The sequence below is a fragment of the Bufo gargarizans genome, chromosome 9, assembly GCF_014858855.1.
Source record: "Bufo gargarizans isolate SCDJY-AF-19 chromosome 9, ASM1485885v1, whole genome shotgun sequence".
Lineage (NCBI taxonomy): Eukaryota > Metazoa > Chordata > Amphibia > Anura > Bufonidae > Bufo > Bufo gargarizans.
The window spans coordinates 165,172,296-165,187,241 of record NC_058088.1 but is presented as its reverse complement, the minus strand read 5'-3'; the positions used below and the strand labels follow the sequence as shown (position 1 = coordinate 165,187,241).

The following is a 14,946-nucleotide window of genomic DNA, read 5'->3' as shown; positions in this document are numbered from 1 at the left end:
GCTAATGATCATCATTATAAAAAATAAACAGTTGTGACATATTCCATAAACATGGCTTTTTTGGCATACTTGTCAACACCTTTTCTTTTAGAGTACTGTGGCAGTACTAGGCTACTACGCTCTTCAGAACCACGATGCACAGTAAACTTTAAGGGTACAGCCACACGGTCAGGTTTCAGCACTCACTTTTGGAAGCCAAAATCAGGAGTGAATAATAATAGATACGACTTCTCCTGGCATTGGCTTCCAAAACTGAATGCAGAACCCTGACTGTGTGACCGTACCCTAAAGGGGTTGGTTTTCCTACAGTGGACTTCTTTTGATAGTTCTCTAGATACTGCATGTTCAACCACTGCTCTCAGTGTTGCAACTGGGGGCTTAAGAACCCCATTCTAGTAATGGTGAGGGTCCAAGAGTTGGAGTCCCCAGTGACCAGACATCTATTACCTAATCTGTGGAAGTGATACATATCCATTGTGGGGAAACTCTTTAAAGGGGGGTTTCTTCGATAACTGTGGTTATAACAAATATGTTCATATATCTTTCCCATACTCCACTGCCCCGCCCATGGACATAACATTGCAGGAAATAAGAAAGAGCTGCAAGGACATGGTCATGTGACCACAACCCAGAAGATAGGGGCAATAAAGGGAAAATAAATACATTACAAAATTACAGCTACTTTCATAGAGGATTATTTTAAAGTAGGTTGACGCAAACCGGAAAATCCCTTTTAGGCCTATTTCACATTTGCTTTAAAGAAATCTGCCAGGCTGATCTAGCAGGGAACAGCTTGCCGGATCTCTCTGCATTCCAGCATTGCCGGACTCAAACGCATTCACTATAATGGGGACTGGTGGCGGTCTGGCCGCAACCCGGCAAATATGGCGAAAAGCATCCAGACAAATGTGCACAGCAGCTTTCATCCGGTCGCATCTCAGCATGTCTGCTGGGATGCTGACGGATCTCCGCCGGTCCCCATTATAGTAAATGGGGCTAGGTGATGGCAGTTAGCATCCGGCAGTGCCGGATCCAGACGCATCCGGCAGGCTGCTCCTGCGCTAATGTGAAACAAGCCTAAGGTATATTTTTTACAATGACAATAGCCAAAGGCAGATATAGGCAGTTTTTCTGCCTGTGGAAGAAATCCAGAGCATATACAGCCCATGTGGATGCACCCTTGTATTGTTCATTAAAAAGACTGATTTAATTTAAAGGGAATTCACTTTTTGGGACTAAAGCTTGACCATAGGGACTGAAATATGTTCACCACGTGTGCTTATACTGTCTTGAAGCTTTGTTTAGAAAAGGTAGAGAAAGGGTTACAAAAATTCTAGCACATGGTGACTACCCCTCTAAGTACCTAGGAGCAAGATAAAAAACACTATGTCTTAGTAAACTGTAAAAGACACACACCAAGGAGCTGCACGCTGCCACATTGACTGCTATTAAATTTTTCCCCCCAGAAACTACAGTATTTGTGATATACAACCTAAACATCATGGGTGTCCATATGTTACACATCTAGTCACCAAGAAGTCATACAGCAGCTAGCAATCATACCTCTTCCAGAGTGTTCATCTGGGCCACCACTTTATTGATGTAGGAATGCACTTTCATCAGGTCCATGCTGTACAGGGTTCCTTCCAGAAGGTCTACCATAGACTGCAGCTGAGAATGGAAGACAAAGTCCAAGACAGTCTTAATCATAGTGACCAATCATCCAACTTAAAGAGAGTCTGTCACCACTATATGACCATATCCAGTGCTTACATTGTGCTGTAGCACACCTATACATGAATGTTATAGTACCTTTGTTATTTTCTTTAGAATTGCAGAAGCAGGAAAAACTATGTTTAATTCATATGTACATGAGCACTCACAAGTGCTCAGGGGCGGCGTTCAGTGTGTAGGAGCCCAGGCTGCTCCGCCTTCTTTCAGCGTTACTCCTCCCCAGCCTCTTTGTTTGCCTGCCCTCCTATTCCCTTGCATCATCCTTAGGTCCGGCCAAGATCTCGCGCCTGCGCACTGCTTTGCCAGGCTGGCGCATGCGCACTACTTGAATCGATGCCGTTCCCACAACCGGGTGAACCCTGACATACCCATATTTTCACCCAGGCAGCCCCCTGATGCTAGCATCGGGGCATCTGATGCTCCGATGCGCTCCCTTGCCCTGCGCTAGATCACGCAGGGCAAGGGCTCTTTTGTTTACAACAACACACTGCCGGACGGAAGCTTCCACCCAGCAGTGTGTTCGGTGACGTCACCGGCACTAATGGGCGTGCTTTAGCGCTGCCCTAGCTATTTTACTGGCTAGGGCAGCGCTAAAGCCCACTCATCAGTGTCGGTGATGTCAACAGGCTTTTTGGCAGCCCCATGGAGAGCCTGGTTCGTCACCAGAACTCCTGAAAATGCCTTTGCCCTGCGCGATTTAGCTTAGGGCAAAGGAGAGCATCGGAACATGAACTGCTAAGATGCTGAAGCCAGGGGGGCTGCCTGGGGGGAAAATGGAGGTATGTATGGGTTCAGCTCTGAACCCGGATAACCCCTTCAAGCATTAACTAATGGCAACCGAAGAGAGTAGGGATACATTAAATACAGTGAACTAAACATTTATTATCCTTAACGTGATGCAAAAAGCAAAGCCATCAGCCTACAGGGACATGTAAAGTCCCTGCAATTTCATAAAATGGGCAGTGAGCCCCCTGAAGAGCTGGATCTGAGGATGGGAGTGGTAGTGGCTCTAATAATATGTGGTGTTGCTGTGGTCTCCCTCAGGCCATTGCTCACTAGGGCTGTGCAGTGTAAGGATGTGGAGTCCTGATTCTGGAGCTTCTGCCTGATGGTAGCTGGGGTGTCTGTGATGGTAGGTGTTTGGATGGGTGCAAAGCATGTGGTGCAATAGCCAGCATGTGGTGTGGTACAAGTGAGAAAACCAGGCCAGAGGTAGAAGAATTCAAGTTTTTTTTTTTACTGAGTGCAAAATAGAGGTTGTAGAACATCCAATAACAGCCTGGACACAGTGCAAATTCATAGCGAGGTATGGAGGCCAGCTAAGTGGCAGATAATGGCATTTTTGATAGGCTATCTTGCTAAAGTCTCTCTCACAAAAATGTCAGATTGGTGACTGTAATATGATAATTGTGGCTGTAGTGTCCACTGCAGGATAAAGGTCTTTAGAGGCACATCTGGCCAGGATGTGGTTAAGTGTGAAGGGTGTCTTAAAGGTAATCCCTCACAAGCAGGAATGTCTGGTGAGCTGTGGTCACAGCTTACCTTGTTGACTCCTATGCTTGGCCATGCAGATTCTAAGTTCTTTCCTTCTCTCTTTCTTTATGTAGCAGAAGTAAAAACTCTCACAGAGATCTGAGATTTTGAGGCCTAAGGAGAAGAAGTGCATGGACTTGCTGGCCAATATGGGTCTAGGATTATAGATTCAAAGTATGAATGTGTGCCTAAGCCCTTAAATAGCACTTTAAAAAATATATATAATTCAGTCATGTAATTAAACCCCTATATAGTACTCTCTACATATAGAAATATGACCAGGGGCTTGAACACTTATATATAATTTTCTAAGTATTGTAATATGGTCTGGTGCATGAGCATTTTTATTGTACTTCCTAGATATTGTAATATGGCTGAGTGCATATGAACTTATAGAGAGTCGGACCTTAGCACCTATCAGACAGTGTTTACACACTATAGGTAGGTTTAGCAGTGGGTCTCGTGCCAACTGAGATACCTTGACGGGGTGAGAGGGCTCTGATATGTTCTTGAATGGAATATATTGGCTAAAGTCTCATTTAAACATCTAGCGTGAGGGTTTAGCCTTGTATTTTCATTTGCATATATTGTAGTGCACCTTAGCAATGATTTATTTATTCTCATAGTCTAATCCACAGATTATTCCATATTGTGTAGGATTTTTTTGTGGCACATGTGCCGCTCCCGGCATCCTCCATTGTATGCATTATTTGCTGGGGATTGCCGTTTGCAGCGGATCACATGTGGAGGTTTTGTCCCCCCCGGTTCTAAATATGCTACAGTATTTGGGGTTCTGAGCATTTCCTCCTATTTAGGCCACTTTATTCAGTGATTTGAACTTATAGAGTACTCTCAAAGTATTGTAATATGGCCGGGTGCATGAACTCTAATGGTGCTCCAACTTGCTCATTTGCATATGAGTAGATATATCTGCATCTGTTTAGCATACAGACAAAAGAAAGGTATTGTTTTAATCAGCAGGAGGAGTCCAACCAGGCAGTATGATCATGCTGACAGAGCCTCCTTGAGTGCATGAACCATTATATAGTACTTTCTAAGTGCATGAGCCCTTACATAGTACCTTCTACATACTGTAATATGGCAAGGGGCATAACCCATTATATATCTTTTATAAATGCCATCACTGAATTCTGAAGCATCTTCTAAGTATAAATGAGCCATGTTTTATGCACCCAGCAGTATTCATTATGTACGGATAGTTAATTGATTAAAGTACCCTTGAAAACATCCAATGCCCCCAGCAATATATAAACATCTTGGCTTCTAAGTTCTAATCAATAATGTTCTTTTGGCCTCCATGGAGTTGTCCCAGTATATATTATCCTTCCAGTCCCATTACTCACAAGTTGCGGTTCTGCCACTTATCTAATGTCAAAAATGTAGAGGAACCTTTCTCATGTATTTTCCAGCTCACAACATTTAGTGAGAGCCTGTGACATTTGCCACGCTTCGATTTCAAAGCTGCCTTTGTAAAAGTCCAAACATTAGATGGTTATTACTATGCGGAGGAATTCACCAGCGTGCTAAGGGATATCACAGACAATATTGTCACTGTCTTTGCATTTTGGCAGAGTAGGTGGGGATGCACTTTGGGATGGTAATATCAAAGAGGTTGTACACCATTAGAAAAAAACAGTTCATGCAGCTAATGGCTGGGACTGGTATTACAGATATGCCCCATCACTTGAATGAGGATGACATGCGTTACCACTCTGACTTTGCGCTGGACACTCTAGTTTGCAGAATCTAAGGAACCATAGGCTCTCTCTCCCTTTAACCTATGTACTGGGATATGGACTACACTTCTGTGAATCCCCAGGTGGTATCTGCAAAGTAGTCACCAACTGGTGGAGCAAACAGAGAAGAGCATTACCAAAAGGTCAACACCAGGTACCAAAAAAGAGAAGGCCAAACCAGGCAAAGTCCAGATACAGAGTCAGGGCCATAGCCAGAATCAGTGACAGACAAGATGGCAAAAGAGAAGGCAGGCAGTCCAAGTTGCTACCAGAAAGTTTTAGGAAGGGTTTAAAGGGATTCTGTCACCAGGTTTCACCCCTTTAAGATAAAAATATGCTTATGTTCAGGGTGCCTTCACGATTCCTAATGTGGTCTTATAAATGTAATCTGTAGGCTCATTTTGCTAAAAAAACGCTATTACTAACCTGTCAGTCAAAAAAATAAGGTGCCCAAGGGGATGTAAATGGATGCAAGGTGCCGGCCGCACCCGCCACCGTTCGTGCCCAGCGCCGCCTTTCCCGACCTCAGCGCCGCCTCATAATCTTCTGTGACGCCTCCCGCTCTCCCTCCCTCCCCCCTCCTCCTGCTGTAACATTGTGTTACAGCAGAAGGAGGGGGGAGGGAGAGCGGGAGGCGTCACAGCGATGTTACAGCAGGAGGAGGGAGGGAGAGCGGGAGGCGTCACAGAAGATTATGAGGCGGCGCTGAGGTCGGGAAAGGCGGCGCTGGGCACGAACGGCGGCGGGTGCGGCCGGCACCTTGCATCCATTTACATCCCCTTTTTTTGACTGACAGGTTAGTAATAGCGTTTTTTTTGGGCAAAATGAGCCTACAGATTACATTTATTAAGACCACATTAGGAATCGTGAAGGCATCCTGAACATAAGCATATTTTTATCTTAAAGGGGTGAAACCTGGTGACAGAATCCCTTTAAGGGGTTCTCCGGCCATTGCAGAAAAACCTGGGTTCTGACCCTGTGGAGGAAAGATAGAATAGTTTTGTCAGTATTTACCCCTCCACCTGGCCACTGATGCCGCTGTCTTTACTGCGCTCAGTCAGGCTGTAGGCTCTTCCACTCGTGTCCTGTCCAGATGTGTTCCCAGGTCTTCCTGTTCTGTTGCATATACAGTACACGCTGCTGAACAGGAAGACTAAGGAACATATCTGGTCGGGACCTGATTAGAAGAGCGCAGTTGAGATGGCATCAAAGCTTAATGGAGGGGTAAGTACTGGCAAAACTACTGTATCTTTCCTCCACAGGGTCGGGGCACTCCACTTTTTAATGCAAAGCCTAAAGAACCCCTTTAATCCACAGTCTAGAGGAGCCGGCCCCGAAATCTAAGATAGTTCATCTATAGCACACAAGGTTGTAGGACACACTGACATAGGGTGCAGGGCACGACAACCTCAAATAGAGTGTCAAGTGCTCTGATTGGTAACTTAATGTCCCACCAACCCAGGCCTGATTGGACCCAGTTGTACCTTCTTATGGGTGGAACAAATGAGTCTTATGATAGACTGCACTACCAAGAAGACTGGATCTCCGTAGGTAAGTATGTTACAGCCAGGCAAGCTCTAGACTGTGGTTGGTGCTGTTTATACGAAAAAACAGACTCTTTTCTCTAGACAACGCCTATATATAAATTATTACTTCATCCATATTTTGCTTACATACGCATTAGCCTTTTCAGTGAACCTCAATGAATCCGCTAGATATAAGTAGCAGTCATCTAAGGCAATCAGTTCCCAAAAATATAAATATACAGAAATTTGCAATTTGCTGGATATATGCTTTTCTTGCCTGAGCATCACTACATCAATGGATACTGCAGGGGGTGAGGCAGACATACATTTGTAATTGTCAGTACATAATATTGAGTATCCGTCAGACAGTGTAAAAACTCAGAGCTATATTGATCCATTAATGGAAACAGAGCGCAGTGAATTGAATAGTAGCCCAATAAATACTGCAAGTTTCATCACTTATACAATGACCTTTATGGCCTTTCCATTATCTTAATTGTTAACTTTAGTACTGTTTAGTTTATTGACAAAGACATTAAGCAGCTTTTAACTTATGAGGTCATTGGGATAAAGGGGAGGTGGGCCATGGTGGCCAGCCTCCTGTCCCTCAGATTCCAGGCTGAGTACCCCAAACTGGAACAGAAGTCACCTCATATCTTGACAACTTCAAAATGGATGCACAGTGTGTGCAGGAGGCTGGGAAAGCAAGTAGGATGCTTGGCTTTATAGCTAAAGATATAAACAGTAGGAAGAGAGAGATTATGATGTCAGACTGGGGCTCCTTGGGTCCTTCAGGAGAATTTTTTTCTTGAAGTCCAACCGTTACATCATCAATAAGGTCTAATAGGTTTTCAATCAAAGAAATAGACCTTAGTGGCAAGTGATTGGCTCCAAAGGCAGCCCAAAAAGTTTTTTCTCTGAATCTTTGAGGCCCACTATGGTATTAGAGCCTAGGCCCACCAGAGGATTCTCTGGTGGACCAGTTTGACTCCGGCTGTATAGAGCTCTTCTGAGACCACATCTGGAATATTGTAGCCATTTCTGGAGACCCCACCTAGAATAATAGCTAAAACGGAACAGGTGCAAAGGCAGGCTACAAAAATGGTGGAGGGTCTGAAGATTAAAGCATATCATGACAGACTTAAAGAGGTTCTCTGGGCTTTTTCATATTGATGACCTATCCTCAGGACAGCTCATCAATATCAGATCGGCGAGAGTCCAACACCCGGCACCCCCATCGATCAGCTGTATGAGGAGACCGCACGCCATGTGCAGTCTCTCTTCCTGCTCCGCTACTATATGTCTATGGGACAGCAGCAGAGGAGAGGAAGAGACAAGGCGAGATTGGCGGGGGTGTCGGACCACCGCCGATCTGATTTTGATGAGCTATCCTGAAGATAGGTCATCGATACGAAAAAGCCCGGACAACCCTTTTAACTTGCATAGCCTTGAGGAAAGAAGGGAAAGGGGTGACATGATCAAATGTTTTTAATATAGTAAGGTATAAATAAGGTTCAGGAGGTAAGTGTTCTTAATAGACAAACTAAGGATAAGTACAGGGAGGATACAATCTAAAATCACTTGGAGGGAAGATCAGAAACCATGTCAGGAAATATTATTACATTAAAACATTAGTTGACACTTGGAACAAACTCACATCAGATGTGGTTGACAGTAATTTAAAGAGAACCACAAAATGCAGTACAGGCAGCGTGTTATAGAGCAGGAGAAGCTGAGTACAAATATATATAGTTTTATGGGAAAAGATTCAGTAAAACTTGTCATTTATACATTCATATTTCTGCTTATTCTGACTATAGCTGTACACAGGGGAAGTGTTAGCAGTGATTGATAGCATTCTCTTTGTAAATGTGTATACAGAGAGTCACTGATAATTGTAGACAAGGAGGGGGTGTTATCAGTGACTGATAGCATTCTCTGTGTAAGTGTGTATACTGAGATAGCTGTCAGTCACTAATAGTTGTACATGGGGGTGGACTTATCAATAATTGATAGCATTCTCTGTGTAAGTGTGTATACTGAGATAGCTGTCAGTCACTGATAATCTGTACATGGGGGTGGACTTATCAGTAATTAATAGCATTCTTTGTGTAAGTTTGTATACTGAGATAGCTGTCAGTCACTGATAATCTGTACATGGGGGTGGACTTATCAGTAATTAATAGCATTCTTTGTGTAAGTTTGTATACTGAGATAGCTGTCAATCACTAATAGTTGTACATGGGGGTGGACTTTTCAGTGATTGATAGCATTCTCTTTGTAAGTGTGTATACTGAGATAGCTGTCAGTCACTGACAGCTGTACACTGGGGAGGTGTTATCAGGTATTGATAGCATTCTCTGTATAAGTGTGTATACAGAGATAGCTGTCAATCACTAATAGTTATACATGGGGGTGGTTGTATTAGTGATTCATAGAATTCTCTGTGTAAGTGTGTATACATAAATAGCTGTCAATCACTGATAGCTGTATAAGGGGAGGTGTTATCAGTGATTGATAGCATTCTCTGTGTAAGTGTGTATACTAAGATAGCTGTCAGTCACTGACAGCTGTACACGGTGGAGGTGTTATCAGGTATTGATAGCATTCTCTGTGTAAGTGTGTATACAGAGATAGCTGTCAATCACTAATAGTTATACATGGGGGTGGTTGTATTAGTGATTCATAGAATTCTCTGTGTAAGTGTGAATACATAAATAGCTGTCAATCACTGATAGCTGTATAAGGGGAGGTGTTATCAGTGATTGAAAGGATTCTCTGTGTAAGTGTGTATACAGAGATAGCTGTTAGTCATTGATAGCTGTACACTGGGGAGGTGTTATCAGTGATTGATAGCATTCCCAGGCGAGTTAACATGAGCCGATGGAACAGCCAATTGTCGGGAAAGAAGCGTTCCTTACCGACAGTCGGCTGCTCGCTCAGTGAAGGATACTGCTGCATTTACAGAGCCAGGCCAGTACTGGACATGCTAGAGGTACCAGTGTGTTGTATGTATGCATGTTATGTATGTCCATTCCTTAGAAATGTTTTTGTGCACCATAAGTTGGTAGTCCTCTTGAGTAACCATAGAGTCTTCTAATAAATAAGATTCATTTTTACATGCTGCATATGTATATATACACTGTATAAGCTTGCTAGACTGATGACAAGTATAGATGCCAGTGACATGTTGAATGGTCTCTTGTATAATTTAATTGTTTTCTTGTATAGCCAAATAATTGTCCAGTAGACGACCAATCCAACAAATGCTACAATCTGAGCTATTAAATCCAGCATGAGTTGCCAAGAGAGCTCACTAAAGGATAATTATCTGCCACATCTACTGATTGGCCTTACATGGCACGCCTTAGGGGTTCAGTGCCTGCATTGCAATCCGAGTTTAGGATTATTTTTTGAAATATTCCATTTGCTTTAGTCCAACATAAAATGAACTATCAGTCTGATATGGATACAGACAGATATGCAGATCTAGAAAAATCAGCTAATGATATCTCTATCCAAGGAAGTCGGCAGCCCTCATGTACCTGCTGTGCATACCCCTCTCCAAATTACTTAATTGCTTCCTCCGGGTTAATGGTCATGAAGAAGTTCTCCTGTACTCCAAATGCTCCGTCCAATCATACAGAACAGAACCATTCATCTGTCTCTTTATTATGAGGGCACTTCTATAACTTTCACATCTCCAAAAGTTGTGAGTTGCCTGTATATAGATGGATAAGTATATGTATGTACTATATGCATGTGTGCAATTTTTATAGTATACAAAGGCTATATTTACACTCTATAGGAGACATTTATCATCCCCTGCATGCCAAAAAACTGGTATCAAAAAGTCGCTAAGCTTGGCGCACGCCATGTTTGCACAAACATTTTGCACTACCTGAAGCTTGCTGTACTAAGTGGGCTTGTGAATAAGTGGAGTTTAAAGAACCGGAGTGTAAGACAAGGAGCAAGAAACTAAGGTTTGATAGATTTTCCTTGTATGTTGTTGACTTGATTCTAGCTAGTCCTCCAACTACAGCAGACAGGGTCTAATTCTAACTCATATTTACTGTTTTCCTTCTTTACTGTTCATCCCCATTTAAACATCTGCTCCATGGACAATGCCACTAAGTGTGTGTCCTGTGCAATGTATGCGTGCCTTGAAGAGCCATTCGAGGGTGAATACAATTGCACTAGATGCAATCATGTTGCATATTTGGAAGCCCAGATCTTGGATCTAAATAAGCAGCTTGAAACACTTAGGAGCATTGTAGACCTGGAGAGAGGCTTAGACCTCACTGTACAGGCACTGACTGGGGTCAGTAAAAATGGAGGTGGGAGGAGGAGGGCAAGATCAGGACTATCAGGTCAGCAGTTGGGTTAATGTAGGAAAAAGGGGTAGAGGGAAAAGTGCCAGGGAGGCTAGTCCTGAGCTGGAACGCCCTAGTAAATATGCCTGTTTGGCTGATATTAGGGATGAAGGCCTAGGGCCAGCAACACTGCAGCAGGGCGTTTCTCCTAGCAACCAGGAGGATGCCCCCTGCAGGAAGGATGGAAAAGGAGTGCGGCAAAGATCAGACAGATGCTGGTGGTAGGGGACTCTATTATTAGAAGGACAGACAGGGTCATCTATCGCCGAGACCATGAATGCCGAACAGTGTGTTGTCTGTCGGGTGCTCGGGTTCGGCATATTGCGGATCAGATTGACAGATTGCTGGGTGGGGCTGGAGAGGACCCGGCGGTCATGGTACACATTGGCACCAATGACAAAGTCAGGGGGAGATGGAAGGTTCTTAAAAATGATTATAGGGAACTAGGAGAGAAGCTCAAGTCCAGGACCTCCAAGATAGTGTTTTCAGAAATACTACCAGTGCCCCGAGTGTCACCAGAGAGACAACGGGAGCTTATGGAGTTAAATAAGTGTCTCAGCTGGCACAAATACAAAATGAACAGCAGGTGGCAAAAGAGAGCAAAACAAATTCCCAAAAATTTGTTAAATATATAAATGCTAAAAAACCAAGGTCTGAGCAGGTCGGTCCTCTAAATAATGGTAAATGGCAAAGGGGGGTAGTCACTGAAGATAAGGAAAAGGCAGAGTTACTAAATGTTTTTTTTTTAGCTCTGTATATACAAAAGAAGAGAAAGGAGCTGTTATCTGTGGTGCTGGAGCTGTTAGTACATCCAGTAATATACTCAATTCGCTAACTGTAGATATGGCCCAAGATGAGTTAAATAAGGTAAATGTGAACAAGGCTCCAGGTCCAGATGGATTACACCCAAGAGTGCTTAAAGAGCTCAGTTCAGTCATTGCTGTGCCCCTGTTTATAATTTTTTAAGATTCTCTAGGGACTGGTACAGTAAGGCAAATGTGGTGCCCATATTCAAAAAAGGATCTAGGTCCTTCACATGTAATTAATTATAGACCAGTTAGTCTTGAGAAGAGACATCTTAGGGGGAACATGATGAACCTATACAAATATATAAATGGGCCATACAAAAAATAAGGTGAAAAACTGTTCCATGTCAAATGCCCTCAAAAGACGAGGTGACAGTTGCTAGCCAGTGAAACTAGAATTAGAGACTCTAGCAAGAGAAAGAGGGTGAATTGAGGGCTATGGCTATTGCTTTAACTTTCCACTGAGCTCATGCTGGGACCTCTGAGTGTACATAAATCATAGCATTGCACCTGCCACCGGTAGAAAGTCAGCGCGCCAGGATGCTTGGCAGAGAGCTGTTTCGGGGTACACATCCCCTTTCTGAAGCCTGCACAGTCCCGGCCCTGTCCAAACAGGACTGAGACTGTGTAGGCTTGAGAAAGAGGGCATGTACCCCGAAACGTCGCTGTCGAGCGTCCTGACATGCTGACTTTCTACCTCCAATGTGGACTTTCTTCTTTTGATGGATTGTATGAATTGGTAAGTGTACTGCAATAGCACGGCTCTTTTTTCCTTATGCACTTTCCATGGAAGATTGCTTTTTAGGAATATCTTATATGCAATTAATTTAAATACAGTATATATATGGATTCTACGAGGCGGCCTGCGTCGTTTGTTATGGAACCTCTGAGTGTACTACCTACTGCTGAATGTACCTCAATCTACCTTTTGCATTAAGTAAAGGAAAACGTTACTTGTTCTGCAATCTCTGCCTAGTTTGTTCGCATCACCCTTTCACTGGACCGAACCCCAGGGAGCACACTGTGACACTACCACTCCCATCCTCTGCACCAGCTCTCACAGGGGCTCCCTGCAGATCTCCGCTTTAGTGCACAGATGCGCCACAGTTTCAAGAGGCTCACACGTCTAAATAATTGTTGCGATGCAACTTCTGCCAAGCCAATACACTGCTATACACACTGTAAAATGTGATACTAACCAGGTTCCATCAACAGGACAACACAGCAGCTATTAAACTTAATGGTTAAATATGATGTAACAACAGAGCATCCAAGTTACGGTTACAAAGGAACAATACAAAGGGAAGTAAAAGAAAAGGGATTACATAAAAACTAAACTCATGTCCCTATAAGATGTGGTTCGAGTATTCCTGACAGTGAAGTATGGTATTCAGTTCTTGTAGTTCTTTATCCGGGGACCTGTGGTTCTATGTTATAGCATAGCTCCGCGCTCGCAGACTCTTACCCAAAAAATACTCAGTTGGGTTTTTTAAATCTTTCCCTGGGCAAACACATCCTAAATTTCCTTTGCCCAATCAGATGGTTTGCCCTCTAGCCTATCCATTTGGTGACCGGAGCTAGGGCAACATATTAAAGATCTTGAGAATGAGTCCTTAATTATCTTACAGATAAGGGGTGTGAAAGTTTTATGGTCTCTAAATTGATGTCATCTCAGAGACCTAGGTCTATAGACCTAGTCGGGGCACCAGGTCTCTGAGATAACATCAATTTAGAGACCATAAAACTTTCACACCCCTTCTGTAAGATAGTTAAGGACTCATTCTCAAGATCTTTAATATTGTTCTGTTTTTCTTTCAAATGTCCATTCATTCCCCCCATGCCTCTGTTCTTATTGTACATATATTGCCGTTTCTTCATATATTCTTGTAGTACGCCTGATGAAGGGACTGGTGATGTCTCGAAAGCTCTCTATGTAACATAATTTCTTCTACTTTTGTTAGCCATTAAAAGGTATCAAACCTGCAATACTCCTATTTTGTTTCTCTTAATGAGAGCACTAAACTATAAGAAACACAAAAATGTCATATGTTTGTCACACTAACTTTCCCAAATGTATAGAAAAAAGTGCCACCATTAAGTGACCATCCTCTATGGAAGATTACTGTAATATACTTCTATTTCTAGAAGGAAAGACATGATGGGAAATATAATTCTGTGTCTTCCCTTGACCAAACATTAGGCCCAGTTTCATCTAAACAAGTGACGGTAGTATTCAGCGTCTTGGCTCAATGTTCTAATAGACAAAATGAGGGAAGCCTTAGGGAGTTTTCATAGAAAATAGAAATGTTGCATGGGATAAACCGACTATCCCACAGCTCAGACATTTTCCCATGACTTCCTTAGCTGGTAGGAATAGCCATAGCTCATTTTCCACAGACAACGCCTGGAGCTGCTATTGATAAGGATTTTCCATTTTGTATAGCAACGAGTCTACCTAAAAGCAAAGTCTATGAACATTTCCCTCAACTCCAACACACTTAGGCCTCTTTCACACGGGCGTCGGGTGTGAGGGCCGGATAAGATGCGGGTGTGTCGCGTTTTAATGCGTTTTGCACGCGCATGAGAAAAATCTGCATTTTGGTACCCAGATCCGAACCCGGACTTCTTCACAGAAGTTCAGGTTATGGTTAGGTGTTCTGTAGATTTTATTATTTTCCCTTATAACATGGTTATAAGGGAAAATAATAGCATTCTTAATACAGAATGCTTAGTAACATGTCCATTAAGGGGTTAAAAAATAATAAACAACTTTAACTCACCCCATCCACTTGGTCACCTAGCGGATCGCCTCTTCTTTCTTCTTTCTTCAGGACGTGGGTAAAGGACCTTTGATGACGTCACTGCGCTCATCACATGGTCCATCACCATGGTGATGGACCATGTGATGAGCGCAGTGACCTCATCAAAGGTCCTTTACCCAGGTCCTGAAGAAAAAGAAAGAAGAGGAGATCAGCTACGCGACCAAGTGGATGGGGTGAGTTAAATTTGTTTATTATTTTTTAACCATGTTATAAGGGAAAATAATAAAGATGGGGTCCCCATCCAGATCATCTCCTTAGCAACCATGCGTGAAAATCGCACTGCATCCGCACTTGCGATTTTCACGCACCCCCATTCACTTCTATGAGGCCTGCATTGCATGAAAAACGCACAATATAGAGCATGCTGAGATTTTCATGCAACGCACAAGTGATGC

General features: G+C 43.1%; 1 protein-coding gene across 1 annotated transcript in view; it reads right to left on the bottom strand.

Moving 5' to 3' along the window:
* OLFML2A (olfactomedin like 2A) overlaps positions 1-14,946 on the bottom strand; it is a 99,366-nt gene that overhangs the window by 27,139 nt on the left and 57,281 nt on the right. Inside the window, exon 3 of the mRNA XM_044305365.1 lies at positions 1,564-1,671. Within this exon, the coding sequence (XP_044161300.1) occupies positions 1,564-1,671 (108 nt within the window). The remainder of the gene's footprint in view (positions 1-1,563; positions 1,672-14,946) is intronic.